General features: G+C 45.3%; 1 protein-coding gene across 1 annotated transcript in view; it reads right to left on the reverse strand.

Moving 5' to 3' along the window:
- Window positions 1-10,501: 10,501 nt before the first annotated feature.
- Window positions 10,502-21,725, reverse strand: part of prr36b (proline rich 36b) — a 32,427-nt gene continuing 21,203 nt past the window's right edge. The window contains exons 4-6 of the mRNA XM_084571235.1: window positions 16,449-16,672; window positions 12,443-15,700; window positions 10,502-12,354 (exon numbers count right to left, since the gene is read on the reverse strand). Of these exons, the coding sequence (XP_084427361.1) occupies window positions 12,299-12,354; window positions 12,443-15,700; window positions 16,449-16,672 (3,538 nt within the window). The 3' untranslated portion in view covers window positions 10,502-12,298. The remainder of the gene's footprint in view (window positions 12,355-12,442; window positions 15,701-16,448; window positions 16,673-21,725) is intronic.

Genomic DNA, 21,725 nt, shown 5'->3' on the forward strand with positions numbered 1-21,725 from the left:
GGGGAGGAAAGAAAAAAAAAAAAACCCGTGAGGAGACCCGAGACCCGCCGGGATTCACCAAAACACTCCGCTCCGCTTTCTGGAGGGAGCTGAGGCCATGTTTCCCCCGTGGCGGCGCACTCCTGCTCGGCTCTGCGGAAAGCTGAGAGCCGGTGAGTGATGCTGCTGGGAGGAGGGGATAAATGTGGTGAACTAGGGAGTCAGAATACGACTTCCGGTTTTAGATCTTCAAAATAAACCTTCCTCTTTGCATTTAATACAGACATGACTACATTCCTCTAATTTGATTAATTTCAAGTTTGTTAAATTGCTGAGAGAAAACATTTTACATCAGGCTATTTTTTTATTAGCAATCTGACAAAATTTGCTCTTAGAAAGCTAGCTAACATTGCAGAAGTTGTAAAAATTAAACTATCAAAGCCTCCAATTTCTAAACTCACTGACAACAAACTTTTAAATAAAAATTTAAAAACCCCGCCCACAAACTTTTTACAGTGGAAAGGTGATCTGGAGTCTCTCCGCTGGGAACTGATTATGCTCCAGCAAGGACTTGCATGGATAATAATCTAATGTTTATGTGGGACTTATGTGGTGATGGACAGAAGAATAGCAACAACTTCATCATCTGCATCATCTGAGTAGAGTGGAGTTGAATTTGTTTACCACCAAAAATGACTACTCCTAATGACTACAATAACCTCCGCCCCATCTCCAAACTACCTTTCATCTCCAAAATCCTTGAAAAAACTGTTGCTACTCAACTCCACTCCCACCTATCTCACAACCACCTGTATGAACAATTCCAGTCTGGTTTCCGCCCCCGTCACAGCACAGAAACTGCTCTACTAAAGATCACAAATGACCTCCTCATGGCAGCTGATTCTGGTTTACTCACCATCCTCATCCTCCTTGATCTGACTGCAGCCTTCGATACCATCTCTCACTCTATCCTCCTCAGCAGATTATCCTCCATTGGCATCTCTCATACCCCCCTAGAGTGGTTTCACTCATATCTCTCAGGCCGTACCCAGTTCATCCAACTCAAGTCCTTCAGATCCCAGCCCTCTCCCGTTACTTCTGGTGTGCCCCAGGGCTCTGTCCTGGGGCCCCTCCTCTTCATCACCTACCTCCTCCCCCTTGGTAATATCTTCTGCAAATTCAATATTCACTTCCACTGCTTCGCGGATGACACCCAGCTCTACCTATCCACCAAACCAACTTCCTCCCTCCCTCCCTCCTCCCTCATCACCTGTTTATCTGAAATAAAATCCTGGTTCACCTCAAACTTCCTAAAACTAAACAGTGATAAAACAGAACTCCTCCTCATGGGCACCAAATCCACACTTTCCAAAGCTGACAATTTTTCCCTCACAATCGACAGTTCCTTAGTCTCCCCCTCCCCCCAGGTTAAGAGTCTGGGTGTCATCCTGGACAGCTCACTATCATTTCAGTCTCACATCAATAACGTTACCCGGTCTGCATATTTCCACCTACGCAATATAAATCGTCTCCGCCCCTCTCTCAGCCCCCACACCACTTCCATCCTTGTTCACAGCCTTGTCACCTCCCGCCTTGACTACTGTAACTCTCTCCTCTTCGGCCTCCCCCACAAATCCCTCCATCAGCTTCAAATGGTCCAGAATTCAGCTGCTCGCATCATCACCAAAACCCCTTCGTTTCACCACATTACCCCCGTACTCCAGCATCTCCACTGGCTCCCAGTCAAATCCAGTATTGACTTCAAGATTCTTCTCCACACCTTCAAGGCCATCCATAACCTCGCCCCTCCTTATCTCTCTGATCTCCTCCACCTTGTCACCCCCTCCCACTCCCCCAGATCCTCCTCCTCTATCCACCTCTCTGTGCCCTCAGCCCGCCTCAGTACCATGGGGAGCAGAGCCTTCAGCTGCTCTGCTCCCCAACTCTGGAACTCACTCCCACCGGACATCCGAAACATCGACTCTTTCCCTATCTTCAAATCCAGACTCAAAACCCACCTGTTCCAGAAAGCTTACTCCCCGTGACTGCACTGTTCCATTTTTAATTTATTTTTTCTGCTCTGTCTTGTTTTGTGTCCTTGTGTTTTGTAAAGTGTCCTTGTGTGTCTTGAAAGGCGCTTATAAATTAAATGTATTATTATTATTATTATTATTAAAAAGGCTGTGATTGGTTGTAGGACGGTCCAATTGATGCAGAGGCATTTTATTGCCTGTGTTGGTTGAACCAGGTATAATAATGAAAATAATAATGAATAATGATAATGAAATCCAGGTGGTTAGTTAGCTACCAATAAAACATTAAATGTACTTAATGGGGAATTTACTTTGCTAACACACTTGCACCAGAGTGGCTGGGTTAAGGGTAGCTAATGCTACAGCTAGCTAACCCTAGCTAGCAAATGAAGCTAGCAAAGCTTCCAGTATTTTTAATTATCAGCAAGAAACTGCTCATGGTTAGCGGCCACAAATGTATGTTCAGAATAAACTGGAACAAACGTAAAAATAACTAAACAAATTAAACACTATGTATTTTAACAGTGCAAATTACCAACTTATTAGCAGGCTACAGGCGGTTTTTGAGGTGTTCATATTACGCACAACTAAATTAACAATAATAAGTACAATAAACATAATATTAAAACAAAGTAGTGACTAATAAAACATTAAACGTTAAACATGTGTAACAGGGCAGCTGGGCTGAGGCTAACTAACATGTGAGGCTAACATTAATGTTATGGAAATCAGGTAAATCTAGCAACAAATTAAATTACATTTATAAGGCGTATTTTTAATTCAAAGCATTAAATTACTTAAAGGGACGCTAACTTTGATATCAAACTTGTATCTGGTCAGCTGGGCTGACGCTAGCTAACATCACAGCTGACATTACAGAAGTCGTAAAACAAATTTAAATACATTTTAAAATGTCATTTTAAAACTCAGCAGTAACTAATAATCAGTGTTTGGAATAACGCCGTTTAAAAGAACGGCGTTAGGTAACGCCGTCATTTTTTCAGTAACGGGGTAATCTAACTAATTACTTTTCCCGTCGTTACAACGCCGTTAACGTTACTGGAGGTTAAATGCGGTGCGTTACTATGCATTGATTGAATAAACTGTGTAATCCGAACGCACCCCTGGCTCACCGCTAGTGAGGAGGTGGGTTAATAACGAGGTAAGCGATTATGATTGGCTAAGGCAGAGTCATGTTTCATGGTAGCCAATCAGAGCCAGTGGTTTTACACACATGCCAGCACACGCGCCACACACACAACAGCTAAACAGAGATTCGACGAAGCAGCAGAGATGGCGAGTCAGGAGCAATCCGATGAAAAGTTGGCATTTTCAAGGTGGAGATATAAGCACTACTTCAATAAATAAAAAAATTCATTGTGGTCAAAGGGAGGAACGTGCATGTAATGTGTACATTATGTCCAGGAGCGAAGACTTTCTCGACATCCGTTGTAAGCAACTCTAATTTAATGAAGCATCTCACAACGACACACGCATCTACAAAGCTAGTGGCCAAAAACACCGATACCTCCACCACAGATGATGGCTCGCCGTCTAAACCCTACCGAAATATAAATATTATAAAAATAAATTTAATATAAATATAATTATAAAATATATATATAAATATCGAAAGTTATGTACAAACACCTGTCTGTTCTAGTCATTTCAACTGACTTGTGAAAACTGCTCAAAAAAATCCAAATTATTTGACATATAGCAACTTTTTTTTTTTAACAGTAACGCAAATAGTTACTTTCCCTGGTAACGAGTTACTTTTATTATAGAGTAATTCAGTTACTAACTCAGTTACTTTTTGGAACAAGTAGTGAGTAACTATAACTAATTACTTTTTTAAAGTAACGTTCCCAACACTGCTAATAATACAATAAATTAATTTTTATGGGGGCACTAGCTTTGCTAACGTTGCTGCATTTGCACTAAATATAGATATACCACCCTTATAAGATCTTATTTGTATATTTTTAAAATTGATAGTATTTTTGTTTTGAGGAGCTTTGAATATTTTTAACATCACATCATTATGGGTTATATTTGGAGGCAGCGATGAGCTTTTATTTTGAAATATGTGCTTCTTTTCCGGGTTTATTTGCGCAGCTTGACGCATCTGTGTGCAGGCGCAGACCGCTGCGACAGATGAGCGCACTCCTGCTCCAAACTGAGACCTGTTGATCACATTTTAACATGACAGCGAGGAAGCCAACAAATCAAACTCTTGCATCTGTTCTTTCTGCTGTCAAATGGTTTGTCTGCTGTCAGCAAATCACAGAGAAGAAACCCAGCCGGACTGCTCTGCACATTACAACGGCAGGTAGATGAATGAAAGCCTTATTGCTCTGAGAGCAATTTTCCATAAGATGGCTGCAGCAACAATATGACCATTGTATCGCTGAATTCTCCCACAGATGCAAGTAAAAAAAATGCCCCCAAACAGGAAACTTGCACACTCTCATTCATTCTTTTCACTGTGAATGAAACAGACTTCCCATTTTAACTGGTCATTTAGGATTAAATTCAGTTTAATGTATATTAAGATTAATTTCCCTCATCTGACAATAAAGGCCTCCATTAAAGGCCTCCTCATCTGTTTTTCTTTTTACTAGTGGTTCTCAAGAGTGTGTTTTTTTATGTGCAGCTGAGCTACTGTAACCAAGCAATTTCCCTTGTGGATGAATAAAGTGTGTCAAAGTCTAAGTCTAAATGAGGCAGAAAGGATCTCAAAGTCTCAAATCTTGGAAAATATCACATGGCAAATCGACGTTGTGTTTTAATGTGTCTTGCAAATTTCACCTCTGCCCCAGTATACTCTAAAGTTCTATAGTGCTGGTCACTCATCCTGCACTAGGGGGCGTGTATTCACGTCAATCAAATGCTTTGTTGAGCCTACTGACCAATCATTACAAGGGGGCGTGGTCTCTATGGTTCTCTTTAGAAGAAAGATCTTTCTGTGCTTGACCTTTTTTAAAGGACCACAAGCTAAAAGGATTGGAAACCACTAATTTAAAGCTTCAGTAATTCATTTTCATCAAATATTTTATTTGAAATTTTAGAAACAGCGCAACAAAAGTAATATTTTATCTGAGATATAGTTGGAAATATTATTATGTTAAATGTTGATGACAAGGCAAGACATACCACCAACCAAATAGAGAAAAGATTCTTGTTGGATTAATATTCCTGCCGAAACAGATGACTTGCAGTATTTGAATACTGGACTTTCCTCGGAAATGTTTTTGTTTTTTTCTGCTGTGTTACCAAACTATCACAAGGAAGTACATTGATATCATCTGTCATTATCCTGCTTTCGATCTGCTCTAAAAAACCCTCCTCTCTCTTTATTTGCTCTCTCTTTAAAAACTCTCTGTACTCAGTAAATTTGCTGAAATGGTTTCTGGAATTGGACATAGGCACTAAAAACACAAGTATGCACCGACAATGTTCAGTCAATCAATTTTATTTAACACTGGAATCAGTGATTTTTCACATATTTGAACTGTTTTGACCACTGGCACAACACCACAAAATGTTTCATAGAACAAATATACACAGTTGTATCGTATACTAAGTGTTTTTTTATAAAATCTGATAGCACAGGGGCACAAAAACAAAGGGAATCGAGGCACTGGAGACTTTATTAAAACAATATACAGTAGATGCATAAATAGATATATCCATAAAAGCATGCATTATTATTATTATTGTTATTATTTTATTGTTGTGATAAAGTCTTTATATGATAAGATAATATAGCATACAACCTTAGTGGCCATGTTGCTTTTATCTGCAGTATAAATCATTTAGAAAACTATATTTTGCTTTCAAGTAAATGTATTTATTTGGCAAGTATATTCATTTTAAATTCCTGCAACTTTTCAGACTCATAGAAAATGTGCATTTTACCAGCCGTTGCAGTGCATGAAATTAGAGGCTTATTATAATAATATATACAAAACACAGACCTAGAGAATTTGTTGTGAAGGAGCTTCTGTAAAAACTGGGTCAGTGTTTCGCTCATGCGGCCAACAGGTGGCGGTGTTGTCTCTTTATTTCCATGAACTCAGACTGACATCACCTGCCTTGTGCAGACACAAAGAAGGGGTAACAGGTGCTTTTGTCTCTTCACTGAACACATTTTTAAAAAAAACTGTTACTGATATGATTTAAACTCAAATACCAAAACATTAGGTACACTAGTGGAAATAAATGCATTCTAATGCATCGGTCCTGCACTAAATCCACCTTCATGACTGTTACGGTGTTCAGTTCATGTTAAAACACAATCAGAAAGGTGGTACCTTGAAAGTGTATTGAATTTAACACAAGACTAAAATGGGGTAGTCAAAATATTAGGAACATGTGTCGATACAATAGTACTACAAACAACAGCATCTGAAATTAAAAGTCGAATCAACAGCTCTCTTAGTTATTTTAAACAAAAAAGACCATAACACTAAGATTTAGTGCAGGACTGTTAAACTAGAATGGATGTTTACTTGCGTACCTAATGAACTGGCAAATGTCTATATATATTCTCCTAAAAACCTGAGTATAAAAAATGTTTCAGATATATTGCACAAAAAATACGATATGGCTTACAAACAGAGGCTTGTAGACTCTAAAGACAAAAGATGCATTAAGTACGGCGGCGCTCGACTGCCGCCCTCTAATCTCCACCTTCACATCTCCACAGCGCCAACCGGGTGCCTTTCCAGAGCGGCACATTGTCTCGGCTCGGCCTCCCTCCTTTCTTTCTCTCCCACCATGACATCATCTGTAACCTCGGAGACTCCCTGAATACCGGCCGACCCAGGAAATGAGGCTACAACTGTGGAATGTGAGAGGGAAGACAACAACCGCCACTCTCTCGGGCCACCTCCCCCGACCGGGGACAAGGGCAGGCCTTCTTCTCGTCCTCCGTGACTGATGGCTCTATTAGGTCCATGAAAACCCTGGTTGTGCAGTGAAGTCACAGTGTGCTGACCAGAAAACTGGCAGTTGTAATAGGGGGTAGGGGTATATATTCAACGCAAGGGTCCAGACACATATACATCTATTAATAGTACTGAAACTTACCTGTAGAAATACTTTGGGGGACACAATAAATAAAGGGAGGAAGAAGTGCAATTTGTCATAGCTCAGTCCCTCATTCTGAGAGGACGACCAGAGTTTGGTCTCAAGTTGCGATTAATACAAAAAGAGGATATATATACATATACAGTGGAGCTCTGCAGCACACAAGACATGACAAGAGTGTTTCTAAACCTCTAATGTGAGGATGCAGTGTTACATGCATGTCTGGGTTACAGAAAATAATGTTGAAATCACACATTTATGTCACTGCCAGTCTTATCGTTTAAGTTTCTATATGGCTTAGGTTACTGATAGCAGTGTGTGATATGATGAACTTTATAGTTTGATATTTTTAGAAATTCACTTTCTGGTGCAGAATTAGATCGATCAATCCCAGCGTCATCTACACAGTATGTCAAATTTGAAGCGATGGGCAGCAGCTAGTTAGCTTAGCATAGCAAGTCGAGCTGAAAAAAGGGAGGAAGCCAGTGTCTTTACAGCTCACTTTCTTTTTTTAAGGTGAATGAAATCAGTTTTTATGTTTATGTGATGATAGGTTTGGAGCTATACGCTGCCTATAGCCCAGTATCTTGCCGAACATTGACAAAAGAAGTTCTTCCGTAGGTTTTGTTAACAGTATTTTGCAGAAGTTTCCAAAAAAATTATTTAAAAATGTTGATGACTCATCCTGAACTCAGAGGCGTGAATTAGTTTGCGCCCAATGAAATGTTAAGTTGAATTTTCTTCCCTCCCCCAGCGTCTCTACTTCTTGGCTCAAACGTGTGGGCGGAGCCTGGTCAGGCCATTGGAGCCAACCAATCAGGACAGACTGGGGGTTTTATATTACCAGCTATCCAATAAAATAATACCTATGTGTTCATTAGTGTGCCTGTAGACATTGTGTTCACACTGGAAAGGACCACGCTAGTTGTGTCCCCATTTCCAGTCTTTGTGCTAAGCTAAGCTAAGCTAAGCTAGGCTAAGCAGCCGCTAACTTTATCTTCCTATGGTTGTATCAATCTTCATCTAACACTGGACCAGAGAGTAAATGAGCATATTTCAGAACATGCGCTCATCCACCGGTTGGTTTGTTGTATTCAGTGCTGGGTCTCCACCTCCACCACAGTCCAGTCTCCGTTTGGGGAGCTGCCCCGGCTGTCCGGGGAGTAGCTGCTGACGGAGGTGACTGTAGCGGAGGGAGGGCTGAACTGTGGAAGCAAACTGGGCCACATGCTGCTCTCCAGGGGGCTTAGAGTTCCCCCTGTCCCCACGGGGAGGAGGAGGAGAGGGGGGCAGCTACCATCAGCAGACAGCATCAAGGACTGGTTGATGAGCTGCTGAACCATGTCCACCTTCTTGTTCCATTCGAGTTCCTGAGGAGGCATTGGACGCGGCGGCCTCTGAAAATCCTGCGAGGCGCCCTGGGAGTACGGCATCCTCTTCCCTGCCGCCTGTCTGTTCCTGTTCTGATCTCCTCTGGCCCCGTCCTCTTCGTCGCTGGTTTCCATGGCTTCATAGATGGTGCAGAGTCCCGAGGACGGGGAGAGCATCAATCCGGTCGGGCTCCTCCTCAGCTGCTGCTGTTGTTGGATCTGTTTCTGCTGCATGCGGTACTGCTGCTCCAACTCCAGCTGCCACTGCAGAACCTGCCTCCGGTGGCGGTGCTCCTGCTGCTGCTGCTGTAGCTGCAGCTGGAGGAGCTCCCTGCGCTGCTTCTCCAGCTGCTTCTGCTGCTCCAGCCTCAGCCGCTCTTCCTCCAGCCACTGCCTCTTCTGCCTCTCCCTTTCTTGGTGCATCTCCCTCAGCTTCTCCTGGTGCTGCTCCAGCCTCCTCAGCTGTTCCCCGCCGGCACAACCGTCGGCGCTGGTCTCAATCAAAGGTGGAGGGGGAGCGATCTTGGCAAAATGTGCCGCGAGAGTCGGATCAATGGGCCTCCTGTTGCCCGGGACCAACGCCAAGTAGTGGCCATTCGCTATGGTCACAGTGGTCGTGTGGTTCTGGTTCTGGTTGTCTTCCTGCGAGCGTGTTTGCCACTCGTGATCTTCATCCGCTTCATCTCTCTTCTCGTCTCCTGTGAGACAGTCAAGATCACTTGGTGCATCCATTAGAGATGCATGCATCAAACAGAACGGGTGGTACGACAGGGGCCAGGGAAGGTGGAGAGATTTGACAAGAGGGCAAAGGAGTAACAAAAACAAAGGGGTTTCCAAAATAAAGGGACATCGATGACGTAGGAAAACTGGATATACTGGATCAGAAATACATCATGAGGTATTTAGTGAAGATGTCTCCTCTGTAAAGTTGCTTTACCTTTGATTGCTTTAATGTAAGCTACAGTACCAAACTCATACGTGCTGCGTCATCCCTCCGCATGTAGGTAGTGGTTACCATGCAAGACAGCAGCCATGAATACAATACACAGTACAGACAACAGGTATTCGAAGAGACAAATGAACATACACAAAAAAAAAGGCGTCACAGATTGTTAACTATCCTAAGATAATGCATGTTTAAGATGTGGAAGTCATGAAAGGTACGCCAAAAGGTAGACAAGGTACCAAAGGTGTCCCGAAACACAAAAGGTAGAATAGTTTCATGAATATTGAAGTTTCAGGCACAGGGTTGATGATTTTGATAAAAGGGTCTAAAGCAGGGGTGTCAAAACTTTAGTTCAGGGGCCACATACAGCGCAATTTGATCTCAGGGGGGGCAGACCAGTACCATAATGATCTTCTATGTCTTCTGTCATTTTTGGCACTTTGCAATATTCATCTCGCAGACCAGACTGGACCCTTTGGTTGGCCGGTTTTAGCCCGTAGACCATATGTTTAAAAACCCCTGATTTAGAGTGTGTTCATGTCAGCAACAACAGGGAAGTCAGAAGAATATGGCAGGGAGGGAAGAAAGGTGCTTGGACTTCTTGAGGTTCAACTTTTGGACACATTCAGGAGGCTCGTACGAAGATGGGACGTTTACGCTTGGGTTGACTGTGTGAGTAGAGCATTCAGGATGGACACTGGACACTGATCTGAGCAGGTTTCACCCAGAAGGAAGGGTTTGTCTGTGAAGACTCATACAGGTCATGGTGTATCTAAAAGAAAGGCATGGGCAAAGGCATCCAGGTGGCTTCTTTGGGAATGAATGTGATGTTGGTGAGACAGGTGGAATTGAAGAGACCGTGAGAGTTGAATCCAAAAGACAAGCTGAAACAAGGGCAGCTGGACTTGAAGAAGCTGCCTTTGTTTCTAGCCTGGCGTAGTCTGACTTAACTCTTATCAGAATATGAGTCTGGTAACACATTGTCTGGATTTCATTATCAGGCATAAAAAATTGCATGATCTTCCAAACAATCAGAGCCATTTTGTTTCAAACAAATTCAACTCCACGGTGCTCAGATGACATGAACGACTACGTTGCTGTTACTCTCGTGTCCATTGGCAGATCTTTGCCGGAGCACAATCAGTTGCCAAAGGAGAGACCCCAGAGCAACTTTGGGCAACTTTGTAGCTCCCAAGCCACCTTGTTTCATCTTTGTTTTGTGGCTATACCATGGCCCGCATGACCGAGCACCTTCACAGACATGAGAGTCGAAACGTCTTCAAGAAACCTCTTGAGTGTTTAACTTTCTTTTAGCTGCTGGCGGGAGCGCGTCAAGCACTTCTGCGTAAGAATTCCTTACGGCCAAAAGAAAGGTGTGTGGATGCATTTTTATAGGGCTGTTAAAGGTACCCCGCAGAGTTTTTTGGCCTAAGGATCTAAAGGCGTTGCTATTTGTGATACATATTACTGTCGGGTAATTAAGTGTTGTTTTAGGAGGGTAATATATATGTGAACAAAGATTAAGTTTGTTTACAACCACTTCCACGGGGCACCTTAAGAGCGCACCACTTGCAAGGACGTATCCTGAATGCGATGTTGGTCAGATAGTGTTGAATCTGAAGAGATCATGAAGGCACAAGCATGCTGGATAACACACCACCGGGACACCAGCTGAATGACCTTTTGCTGATTTGATCAAAATTCCATTTTAGATACAACACCATTGAACAATGTTGCATCACTTCCCGTTCACCACTTATTCCCATGGTAAAAGAACAGGAGACTCCATGGGAAATATTCGTCGCATAAACACACAAAAAAAAAAAATACACAAACACACAGCAACTGGCACACGAGGACGAGTAAGTTCAGGCATGCTGGATCCGAAGGGAAAATAAGAAACAGGAACAAAATGCCTTGCAATGATGTTTTAATGGAATTTTGAAACCTAGTGTGAACCATTCATTGATGAACATGTCTAGTGTAGTATTGTTTCAAATTCCGGGTAGTCTTTTTGTTAGTTAAACATGCAATATACTGTTGAAATAGTCAACCAAACGCCCACTATGAAAAGGTTTCAGCGAGTATAAAGCCCAACTGTGGTGTGATGTTGGATTATGCAGAGTTTCATCACAAATAAAAACTAGCTGTTAGTCTCGTCTGGAACACAAAATGATCAGCTAACTGAGGCTTGAAGCTTAGCCACTTACAACCAAATGCCTGAAACACATACTGTACGTGACTGCACGTTATATATATACCTTAACAACTTCTGCAAAGAGCGTAGAACCGCCTGAAGCACACATTAAAAAAAACGTCACCAACTGCAATCTAATACTCCCATACCTACCTCAACACATCTGTACGGGCAAAACAGCCTTGTTAATACCTAGCCTTTATTTTGATAGCTAAACGTCTTGAAAAACAGAACACAAACCGAAGGAGTATGCGACTAATGCTATGGTGCTGTTGATCAGTGGAGTGTGTGTGTACACAGGGTAGGGAGGACCAGAACAAAAAAAACAAAAAAAACAACAACGAATAAGCAAATACAAAACAAAAATCATTGACATTTGTTCGGTAAAAACAGTAGGATAAATACACAATGAGTCCATTTCATTCCGTCGTTTTTTTTTTTTTGTTTTTTTTCTCGGTTTAAAGGCTCAGTCACTTCGGACCAATCAGTCAATACCCCATCAGGGGCTACAGAATATGCAGTGTTACTTAAAAAGAACATTCTACTAGAAAATGGTACATAAAGGAGTTTAAGCCAGACACTCATCACCATGACCATAACAGTATGAAAGAGAGAGGCTTCATTTAAAAATTGCTACAGTCTTTTTTTTTTCCCCATCTCCTTTGTTCATTTTTTTTTTTTAATCTTTTACTACAATCTCGCTCTCCTTTTTTTCTTCTAAGCCATCTAACCCAACTGGAGAGAAAAGAAACAACAGGTAAAGGGGGGAAGGTTGCAGGGAAAAGGTGCATTCCAGGGGTAGTAGGAGGGACTTATACGTTACCTGCCAGAAAACTATCAGTCTTATCACAAATGGTAGAGTAGTACGGAGGCTGGCCGTCGCCGGCGGTCCCGGATTCCTGGCCCCCAAGATGGTGACTGGGCTCCAGGGTGTCGACGTCCTCCAGTTGCTCCGCTGCAATCTTTCCCCCGAACATGTAGTGGTGGTCATCCACACTGGGACAGTGGTCTCCCACGGGGCCCAAAGGCATCAGGTCCACAGGTCTACCCAGCAGATCCTCCGCCTGGGCAGCAGCGGCAGCAGCAGCTGATGGCAGGGTCAGCTCCTTGATGAGGGAGGGGTCCTTGGCCTCCTCTGGAAGCTGCTCCTCGTTCTCCAGGGAGAAGATCCCTGGGCTCTTCCCGCAACTCTCAGCCATGGAGTGGGCATTGGAGTTGGATGTGGTGCAGTCAAAGCCGTAAGATGCCACCGAATTGGCTGACTGAGGAGTGGCCCCACCTCCGTCCTCGTCGCCCTCTCCGACTGGCGCGTCCCCCGCCTCCTCGTCCTCCTCGAGAGCAGCGAGGGTACAGGTGGGAGGAGGGCTTTCAAACCCGGCACTCTCATCCATCGTCATTGGCGCATCGGGGTCATTGATTTGCATCTCACCCTCTGTATCGCTGGCCTCGTCTCCCGAGGTGGAGGGGGACGAAGGGGCAGACGCTGGGGCAGTTGGGGGTCCTGTTCCCAGAACCTCATCAGCAGGGAGCGTCTCGGCCTCTTCCTCTTCTCCGTCACCTTTCTCTAGGTGGATGCCCAGGTCTTGATCCATGTCGGGCTGGACTGAAGCGGGTACTGGTGTTTGCTGTTTGTCAGAACGGGACTCGACCCCGGAGCTGCTGTCGTAGTCGCGGAGTTCCTCCGGTGTGCTCGTCTCACTGCTGCTGTGGGCGGCCAGAGCTGTGCCACTCAGAGTGCCGGACTCGCCCACAGCTGGGGCAGCAAGCAGGGTATGAGCCTCTTCAGGGGCCGAGCAGGTCATTTCTTCGTCAGCCGACTGATGGTACTGGGGCTCTTGTTCTGACTGATGAGAGAAGGAAGGGGCGCTGCTGTCAAAACAGGGCTGGGCAGGAGACTGGGTGGGTGTCTCAGATTCAGCAGCGCCATGGTCAGACATAGGGCTGGGGGAGGAGACGGCTGGCAGTGAGCCTGGTTGACCCCATGTATCAGCGAAAGGGTTGGTCTGCCCCCAGGAAGAAGCAGGGGGGGCGCAAGGCGGAGGAGCAGAGTGATTGAGGTTGTCCAAACGCTCCTCCTCATTAAAGTCATCTTCATCTACATTCCCACAACTTTCCGTCACTCCTTCGCTGCGCATCTCCACATCCTCGTCCTCTTCCTCGTCGTGTTCCTGCTCCTGGAACGCTTTGTGGTGCTCCTCCACTCTCTCTGAACTCAGGTCCATATCGTCCACCCGCTCATCCTCTTCGTCGTCGTCCTCCTCTTCCTCATTGGCCAGGGTTTCCACGTTGGGAGAACCCATGAAGTTGCCGTCTCCCTCAGAACCTCGAAGGCTGGAGTCGACCAAGGCGTCCGAGCTCTGAGTGCCCTCCAGTATTGCGGTGTGCTGGGTGCTGCTGAGGTCGGAGACTCCTTGCTGCCGACTGCTGGTGCAGCTGCTCACGTCCTCAGAGTCCATCCCAGACAGCAAGTCATCGCCGTGCCACCCCGCTGAGCCACCATAGGCGGAAGACCGGATTTGGAACTCCTCAGAGGGCTGAGATGTGCTCATGTCGGTGATCAAAGACGAAGGCTGATGGCCGAGTCTCCTCTGTTCCTCGTCCTCGTCATCCTCCTCATCATCATCGTCCTCATTGATCTCCTCATCAGCCTTTTCCACTGCCTCCTCCTTCTCGTGAGGGGAGATCAGGTCTCTTGGGGTGAAATCATCCAGAGGTGAAGTACCCAAAAAGTGTGGTTGAGCCATTGTAGTGAAGGCCCCCGGAGCTGTGGAGGTAGGCATAAAGAGGCTTTCCTTCTCTTCTTCCTCATGTTCCTCCTCCTCCTCCTCTTCCTCCTCTTCGTGTGTCTCCTTTACCTCAAACTCATTTTCATTTTCCTCTTCTGTCTGGAAGTTCATCATGCTGACTGGGGGTTGGAAAGGAAGATCAGAAGGAGCCAGGACCTGGTTCCTTTCCCAGAGATCAGGCTGGGCATGCATGTCGAGCAGAGAGGAGGCATTCTGTTGCTCTCTGACAGGAGAAGCAGGGCTTTGAGGGGAGCAAGGAGGGGACATTACAGTAGTTCCCAGACAAGGAGCTGAGGTGCTCGAATTTTCCAACTCCTCAAATTTGAAAGGGTCCATCTGGGCTGACAGCTGAGGACTGGAGGCTGATTCATGGACTTCAGCTGATGTTTCTCGTGGTAGGTCTGAATGTAGTTCTTGTAGTTCTGGTGTTGGTTCACGTACAGGTTCAGGAGTTGGTTCGCGTAGGGGTTCAGGAGTTGGTTCCCATACGGGTTCAGGTGTTGGTTCACGTAGGGGTTCAGGTGTTGGTTCACGTAGGGGTTCAGGTGTTGGTTCGCGCAGGGGTTCAGGTGTTGGTTCCCTTACAGGTTCGGGTGTTGGTTCTCGCACTGGTTCAGGTGTTGGTTCCCGTACAGGTTCGGGTGTTGGTTCCCGCACAGGTTCAGGTGTTGGTTCCCTAACAGGTTCTGGAGTTGGTTCACGTAGAAGTTCTGGAGTTGGTTCCTGAACTGGTTCTGGAGTTGGTTCCCGAACTGGTTCTGGAGTTGGTTCCCGAACTGGTTCTTGTGTTGGTTCACACACGGATTCCGACACTGGTTCTGGTTTGAGCTCTGATGTTTTTGCTTGCACTGCTTCAGATGGCTCCCCAGCTACTTCAGCAGAAGGTTCTGGGTGTTCTGGTCCTGCAAAAACAGCTGCCGCAGTAGCTATAGCTGCAGCAGCAGCTACGGCTGCAACAATTTCCTTTTCAGGTGCTGCTGCTGTTGCAGCTTTGGGACCACGTTTCACAGGAGTCGGGGTGTTGCTCCCTACAGTTTTCTTGGGGCTGGAGGCCTTGGTCGCAGCTGCTTTGGAGGCAGGGGTTTTGGAGGCATCCTTGGAAGGTGTGGGCTTACTCTCTTGGGTTTTGGGGCGGCTGGGTGTCTTTGTGTCTGCAGTCTTATTAGCAGTAGGCTTTTTGGCCATGACATCTGATTTAGAAGCAGACTTTGGGGTCCCAGGTTTTGCCAAGGGTGGTCGAGTCAGAGGGGAGTCTGCAGGCTTTTTGGTTGCCGACGTGGATTGTTTGGTAACGTCTAGAAAGACATGACGCAAGGAGCAGATTAGACAATTGTAGCATAGAGTATTAAATCTAAAACCTACAAACTCTAGACACAAGATTTCTGTATTGACGTTAAACGGCATTTAAATGGAGTATTTTATATGATTTCTTCTTGTCTTTAGATTCATGAAATCAGTGTTTTAAACATTTTCTATCTCTAGGCTGATTTTAACACAGTCAATTACACTCTGTAATTTGCCTCCCAAGACAGTTTAGTCTCTGTTGGAGCTCATAATGTGTTTTCTCGTCTGCACCCAGTTCCTCTGGAAAACCCTTGGGGTCCACATTAGCCCTCATTTAATTTGTCTAATATTTGTCCTTTGGGGGGTCCATCCATAAAATTTAATATCTCCTACCACTGTCAGACAACACCCAGCTCTACTTTTCAATGGTAACCCATGCTGGTTTAAGATCCTTCTGAAATGCACTGAGGATGTAAAACCTCAGAAAACTTCCTACATCTAAATCAGAATGAAAATGAGATCTTAATTTTCAGCTCTTGACTTTAATTTGCTGGCTACCAGTGAAGAAAAGAACTGAATTTAAGATTTCTTAATAGTAATTATGAAAACTGGGTGCACTGTGTTTTTATTTTCTTACTGTTTATTTGTGATTTGTGCAACCATATTATGTTCGTAGGAGTTTGTATCTGATCTTCTTATATTTTCATATCCCTCTAAATATTTATGTGTTTTTATTGAGTGGTTGACTTTCTTTTTTACCTTTTTTCACAGGGGTTGTGGTTCTGGATGTTTGTGATACTGGAGGTTTGCCACCAGAGGGAGTAGTGGAGGCTGATTTGGAGGCAGCAGGCTTGGCAGCTGAGGAGGGAGTTTTAGGGGTTGATGGTTTGGCCGTAGATGTGGAGCTCTTGGCTGAGCTGCTAGTGGGTGGCCGGGTTGAGCCTGTGGCAGGACGAGGTGATGCTGCCGTACTAGTTGCATTCCTGAAGAAACAAAAAAAAAGGTTAGGAAACACTGAGGAGTCCTACGAATTATGACCTTTCTGAATCATGAATCTCTCTCCACTGGTCTGCTCTAGGCTTGATACAGACATGTTAAAGTGAGCTTGGTGCACAGTAATTCCACAAGATATATAGAGCACAGGCGAGGAAAATTAATTGATGTTGACTGAAGCATTTAAGTTTCTATGCCACTCTTTTCTCGGGGCAAATAACCCTACGCTGTAAGTGCCTCAGAATGATTGTCACAGGGAGAAAGACTTTGACATATCACCATTAGTCACTTCTACTGCCAGATTGTACCCTAAAGAAATAGCACAGACACAAGGCAGGCAGCTTGCATAGACTGCAAGAGTAAAGTCATACATTTTAAAGGGTGCACAAGCGGCAGAGGACCCTGACCTGAACCGTCTTCTGAAGAGGTGAAGTAAATAACATTGACCATCTTGTGACAACACAATGCTCTGCTGGTAAACGCTTGGACCTGGCATTCATGTGGATGTTACTTCCACCTAGACCAGACAAGGCTCACCCACCCCATAGCAATGACACTCCAGCAGGATGCAGCCTGACACTAAAATGGTTTAGGGACAACTAAAAAAAAAACTTGAAAAACAGGACAAGGTGTTGACCTGGCCTCCAAATTCACTAGATCCCAAACTCATCAGTGGGATGCACTGGGACAAGCCTGATCCACAGAGGCCCCTCCCCTCAACCCATAGGACCCAAAGGTCCCAACTAACAACATCCTGTTGCCAGACACCACAGGACACCCTCAGAAGACGCATGTCCATTCTCTGATGAGTTACAACTGTTTTGCAGGCACGAGGGAGACCTACACAATATTAGGAGGAGTCATAATGTTATTCCTTGTCTTCCTTGTTGTAGTTTTCAGTGTGGTTCTGAGAGAAACTTAATTTCAATCCTATGTATGTCCTGTACACATAACAGAATTGACAATAAAGGTGAATTTGATACGGCGATACAATTTGGTAGATTTATTTTAACACACTATAGGTAAATATACTGTCTTTAGCACATCAGAATCTGAAACAACAGGCCTACATGCAGCTAACTTTTCCACAACCTCATGACAAACTCCCCTGAGGGGTTATAAACTGAAGCAGTTCGGGACGTGAGTCACAACGGACCCAATAAAGACATCCCAACCCCAGTCTACATCGTACCCAAACTCCCGTCTATAGCCCCCCCCCCCAACAAGGGAATGGCACTCGGGGCAGCATGCGTCAGTCTGCCTCTTCTGGCGTTCCTGGGATAGAAGCCGGCTCCTATGTCACGTCTGAGCAAAGCAACCTACATCTAGTAGTCCTGACAAGGCGGCGGCGGCGGTGTGCAACCTCCTGGGTCTGCGCTTCACTTGACTGCCTGTTTCTAAATAAAGACTTGAGTTAGTTCTGGCAGAAAGAGAACAGGGCTACGGGAGGGAGGTAGAGAGAGAGAGAGAGAGAGCGGAGATGTTGGGACCATGTTAATCTTTAATACTGAAAGGAGAACAAAAATAACTTCTGCAAATCCCATCAGCTGGAAACAGAGGTGGTGTTAAAGGAAGCAGACGCACTGTGTAAACGGGACAAAGAAGTGTGTGCTATTCATCACAGCCTGGCAAATGCAAATGGAATATGGTGTAGTAACACGAGATAAGATTAAAGGTAGAGAGCAATGGGTGGTAAAACAATAGGGGTGTGGTCAATTTGGATGTTCAAACAAGGCTTTACAGCTGATTCAACACCGTTCAGTCTTGACGTCGGGGTTATTGAAAGTTGTGTTGATGATATGATATTCAGTCTGTTGGATCAAGCCTGTGCCACTTTATGAATATAAATCCCTTCTGGCTATGCAAAACCTCTTAATCAATGTGTCACAGATACATCTATCAGTGCGTTTGGAGCCGACTGTGGGAACTGGAAAATCAGAACAGTAGGAAAATGCAGATGGGGAAATTTCACAGATCCCTCTGTCAGTTTTGTTTCCAAGCAGAAACAGAAGGATTTAAAGTATTATTATTAGTGGTGAAATGTAAAAAGTTGCATCAAGTCTCTCTGTAGTCTAAGGGGCCGTCCACACGGAAACGCAAAAACGCAGAAACGCAGAAGTTTTGCATCGTTTTGGCCGATCGTCCACACGTGTCCTGTAAACGCATAGCCCTAAAACGCACTTTTCTGAAAACGGGTCCCAGGGTGGAGAAATTCGCAAACGCAACTCTTGCGTGGACGGCGAAAACGGCGAAAACGGCGAAAACGATGATGTCATCGCCACACCCCCGAGCAGCCTTCCACCTCCCGCAAGACGTCTCGTAACAACATCAACGACAATGGTGGACTACATGCTAGTTTTCCTGCTGGAGAAGATATTGAGCCTATTAGGGTTACCAGGGCAACATATCATGCTCCTGTGCCACCACGCTGAGCAAAAAAAGGCGATTTGTAAACAGCGCTCAAGATTTGTGCGCATGCTCCGCCTCTTCCTCTCCGTTTTTGGTGAATTTATGAAACTGAAACAGCGCCACCTATAGGCCTGGAATATGAAGTAGCGTTTTCAGTCGTGCTGAAACGGACCTGTGTGGACGCGGATATTTCTTGAAACGATGCCCTCGAAAACGGAGAGGGAAAAGACCGTTTTCGTACGTGTGGACGTGGCCTAAGAAAAATCATTTTTAATCACCAAAGAAAAAAAAAATCATTAACTTCAATCAGACTTCCACTTTTCAATTGCAAACTCCTGCGGACTGAGTGAGATGTTAAGCTCAAAATGAGGATTAAGTGAAGGAGGCTGCGGTGCCGTCTGAATTAGACGGTAAAAGATAAGAATTACAGAGAAAGGATAACGAGGAGAATTAAAGATAGAGATGAAGTATGCTAATGGGATATTCGGAGAGAGCACTCGCACCAAATCTGGTTCATGAAAGGAATATGCATATCCAAAAAGACAGGAGGGCTGGAAATTAACCAGGTCACTGAGGAAGAAAAGAGGAAAGAGAGGGAGTTAGAGACGAAGGCAGTGAGAGAGATTTATGTCAAGTGCTGTCATGGCACAAATGTGTAATATGTCTATACGGTTTGTATCCGGATTATTCTGCGGATTTATATTTGTTGGGATTATTTTCAGTATCGTCATACTAAGAAGAATACAAGAAACTGTATTTTTGTTTCCCTTGTCTGTGTCTTTTTCTGTAACTAATGTTCTGCTCATCTTTTTAATTATGTATTGAAAATTGTTCTCAGATTAGAAGTGATCTAAAAAAGAAACTTGGGCCATGCTGACGCCTGAATGCAGCTTGATTCTTCTGTAATTAAGTCCGCCGTCAGCTAAATGACTGAGGAGACTGTGAGAGTTATTGTAGTCTAAAATGATGCGCCTACATTTAACTCAAAGAGCGGCTGTGTTCATTGTTCACACTCCACCACGGGCCTCGCTCGGAGAAACGCTGCAAAAAAACGGGGTTAAAGCTCATGCTCAGCAGAACGCCCAGAAATGTACTGGAGCCGAGAGATCAGATGACTCCCGACGGTTGGCCGCCGCGGGGCGCTCCCGAGGATCATTCACGAAACTTTTTGGCTTTACCGCAGCTACGCGTCTCCCTCGGTCGCTGTGTGTAGAAACACGGGTGGCTGGCTGGTGCTGCTTTGTTCGAGACGCTACTCGGGGTGTGATTTAAGTAACGAGATCCGTGAAAATGGACGAGCAGCAAAGCGAGCGTGCGAGCAGATATCTTCCCCGCAGCAGAGGTGACCGAGTGTGTCAGAGAGGAGCTCCGTCCTCTGAAGAAATTAAAGATGATGGTGTGTTAATGAAGCTGCAGAAAGAGAGGAGAGATGGTGGCCCTGTTAAAGGAATCTGACCGGATAATTGTTGCTCAACCGATATTTCTTTTAATGTTAATTTTATCTATGACATCAATGTCTGTGCCAGGAAACAATGACACTCAGACATAAACGCCTCCTTCCGCCTCTTTCCTCGTTCCCTCCCTCCGACTCATTCCCACTAAATCCATTTAGTAATTGGCTCTGCGGGCTGCACCCCCCAATAAAATCACGGCAGCGGGCGGCTGCACCAGGCGAGCCATCGGCCATGCCCACTCCGAGGCGGAAGATTTACAGCCCGCGCAACACGTCGTCCGCTTCGTCCCGGGCTGTTTAACGGCGTCTGGGGCGAGGAACCTGGCCCGCCGCTCCGTGCCACACATACACACCCGCGCTGGACCATTACATCAGCAGTAATTTGTTGGATCACGACGAGGGAGGGCTGCATTCAGTCCACCTCAATAAAAATTTATCATCCCTGAGGGACCATCAGAGAGGAAGACGGCATGACTAATGTGGGAACATGGGTGGCTGAGTGGACACCATAAAGTAAAAGCTCCTCATTGCCCAAACACTAACTCATCCCCCTTTCATCAGGATTTCAGATCTTCAGCTGGCCTCCTTTCTCTACATACCGTGCGTGCACATCCTATCACTTCACGCATATCTGGCAGCAGTGACGGGAGCTCAGCTGGGACCGCATGACTTATTCAGCCGTGCAGCTTCCACTCTCCAGCACCCACCATTTTTGTTTTTACCTCCCTCCGCTGCATCCACACAGACAGCAGGGCAGGCGGCGACAGAAAGCTGCTCAGCGTCACGTGCGCGCGTACCACGTGTTCGGGGCAAGCCGGCGTGTGCGCTTCCCTTCCCCCCGCTTTTCACCTCCACGTCATACTGAGCAACGTACCGGCAATGAACATGGCCCCGCATCCTAATTGCACGACGCAGAAATATGTGCACAGAGCAGAGCGGACGTACAGTGCGGGCAGTTTGCGTGCTGCATACCAGCGCTAATTATCAACGCGTAAATGGACATTTCTCCATTTCTGCAGCTGCGGATATAAAGTATTTCACTGCATTGTGTTTAGATCTGATGTGCAAACATCCAACAAGGATATTCATATGTTGACAGAGGCTAGAAGATGTCCCCGGCATAAGCTGCATGCTGCGGGCAATCAGCTTCTAACAGCAGGTGCAACACCACAATGGTAATG

This window comes from Chelon labrosus (genome assembly GCF_963514085.1).
Source record: "Chelon labrosus genome assembly, chromosome: 21".
Classification (NCBI taxonomy): domain Eukaryota; kingdom Metazoa; phylum Chordata; class Actinopteri; order Mugiliformes; family Mugilidae; genus Chelon; species Chelon labrosus.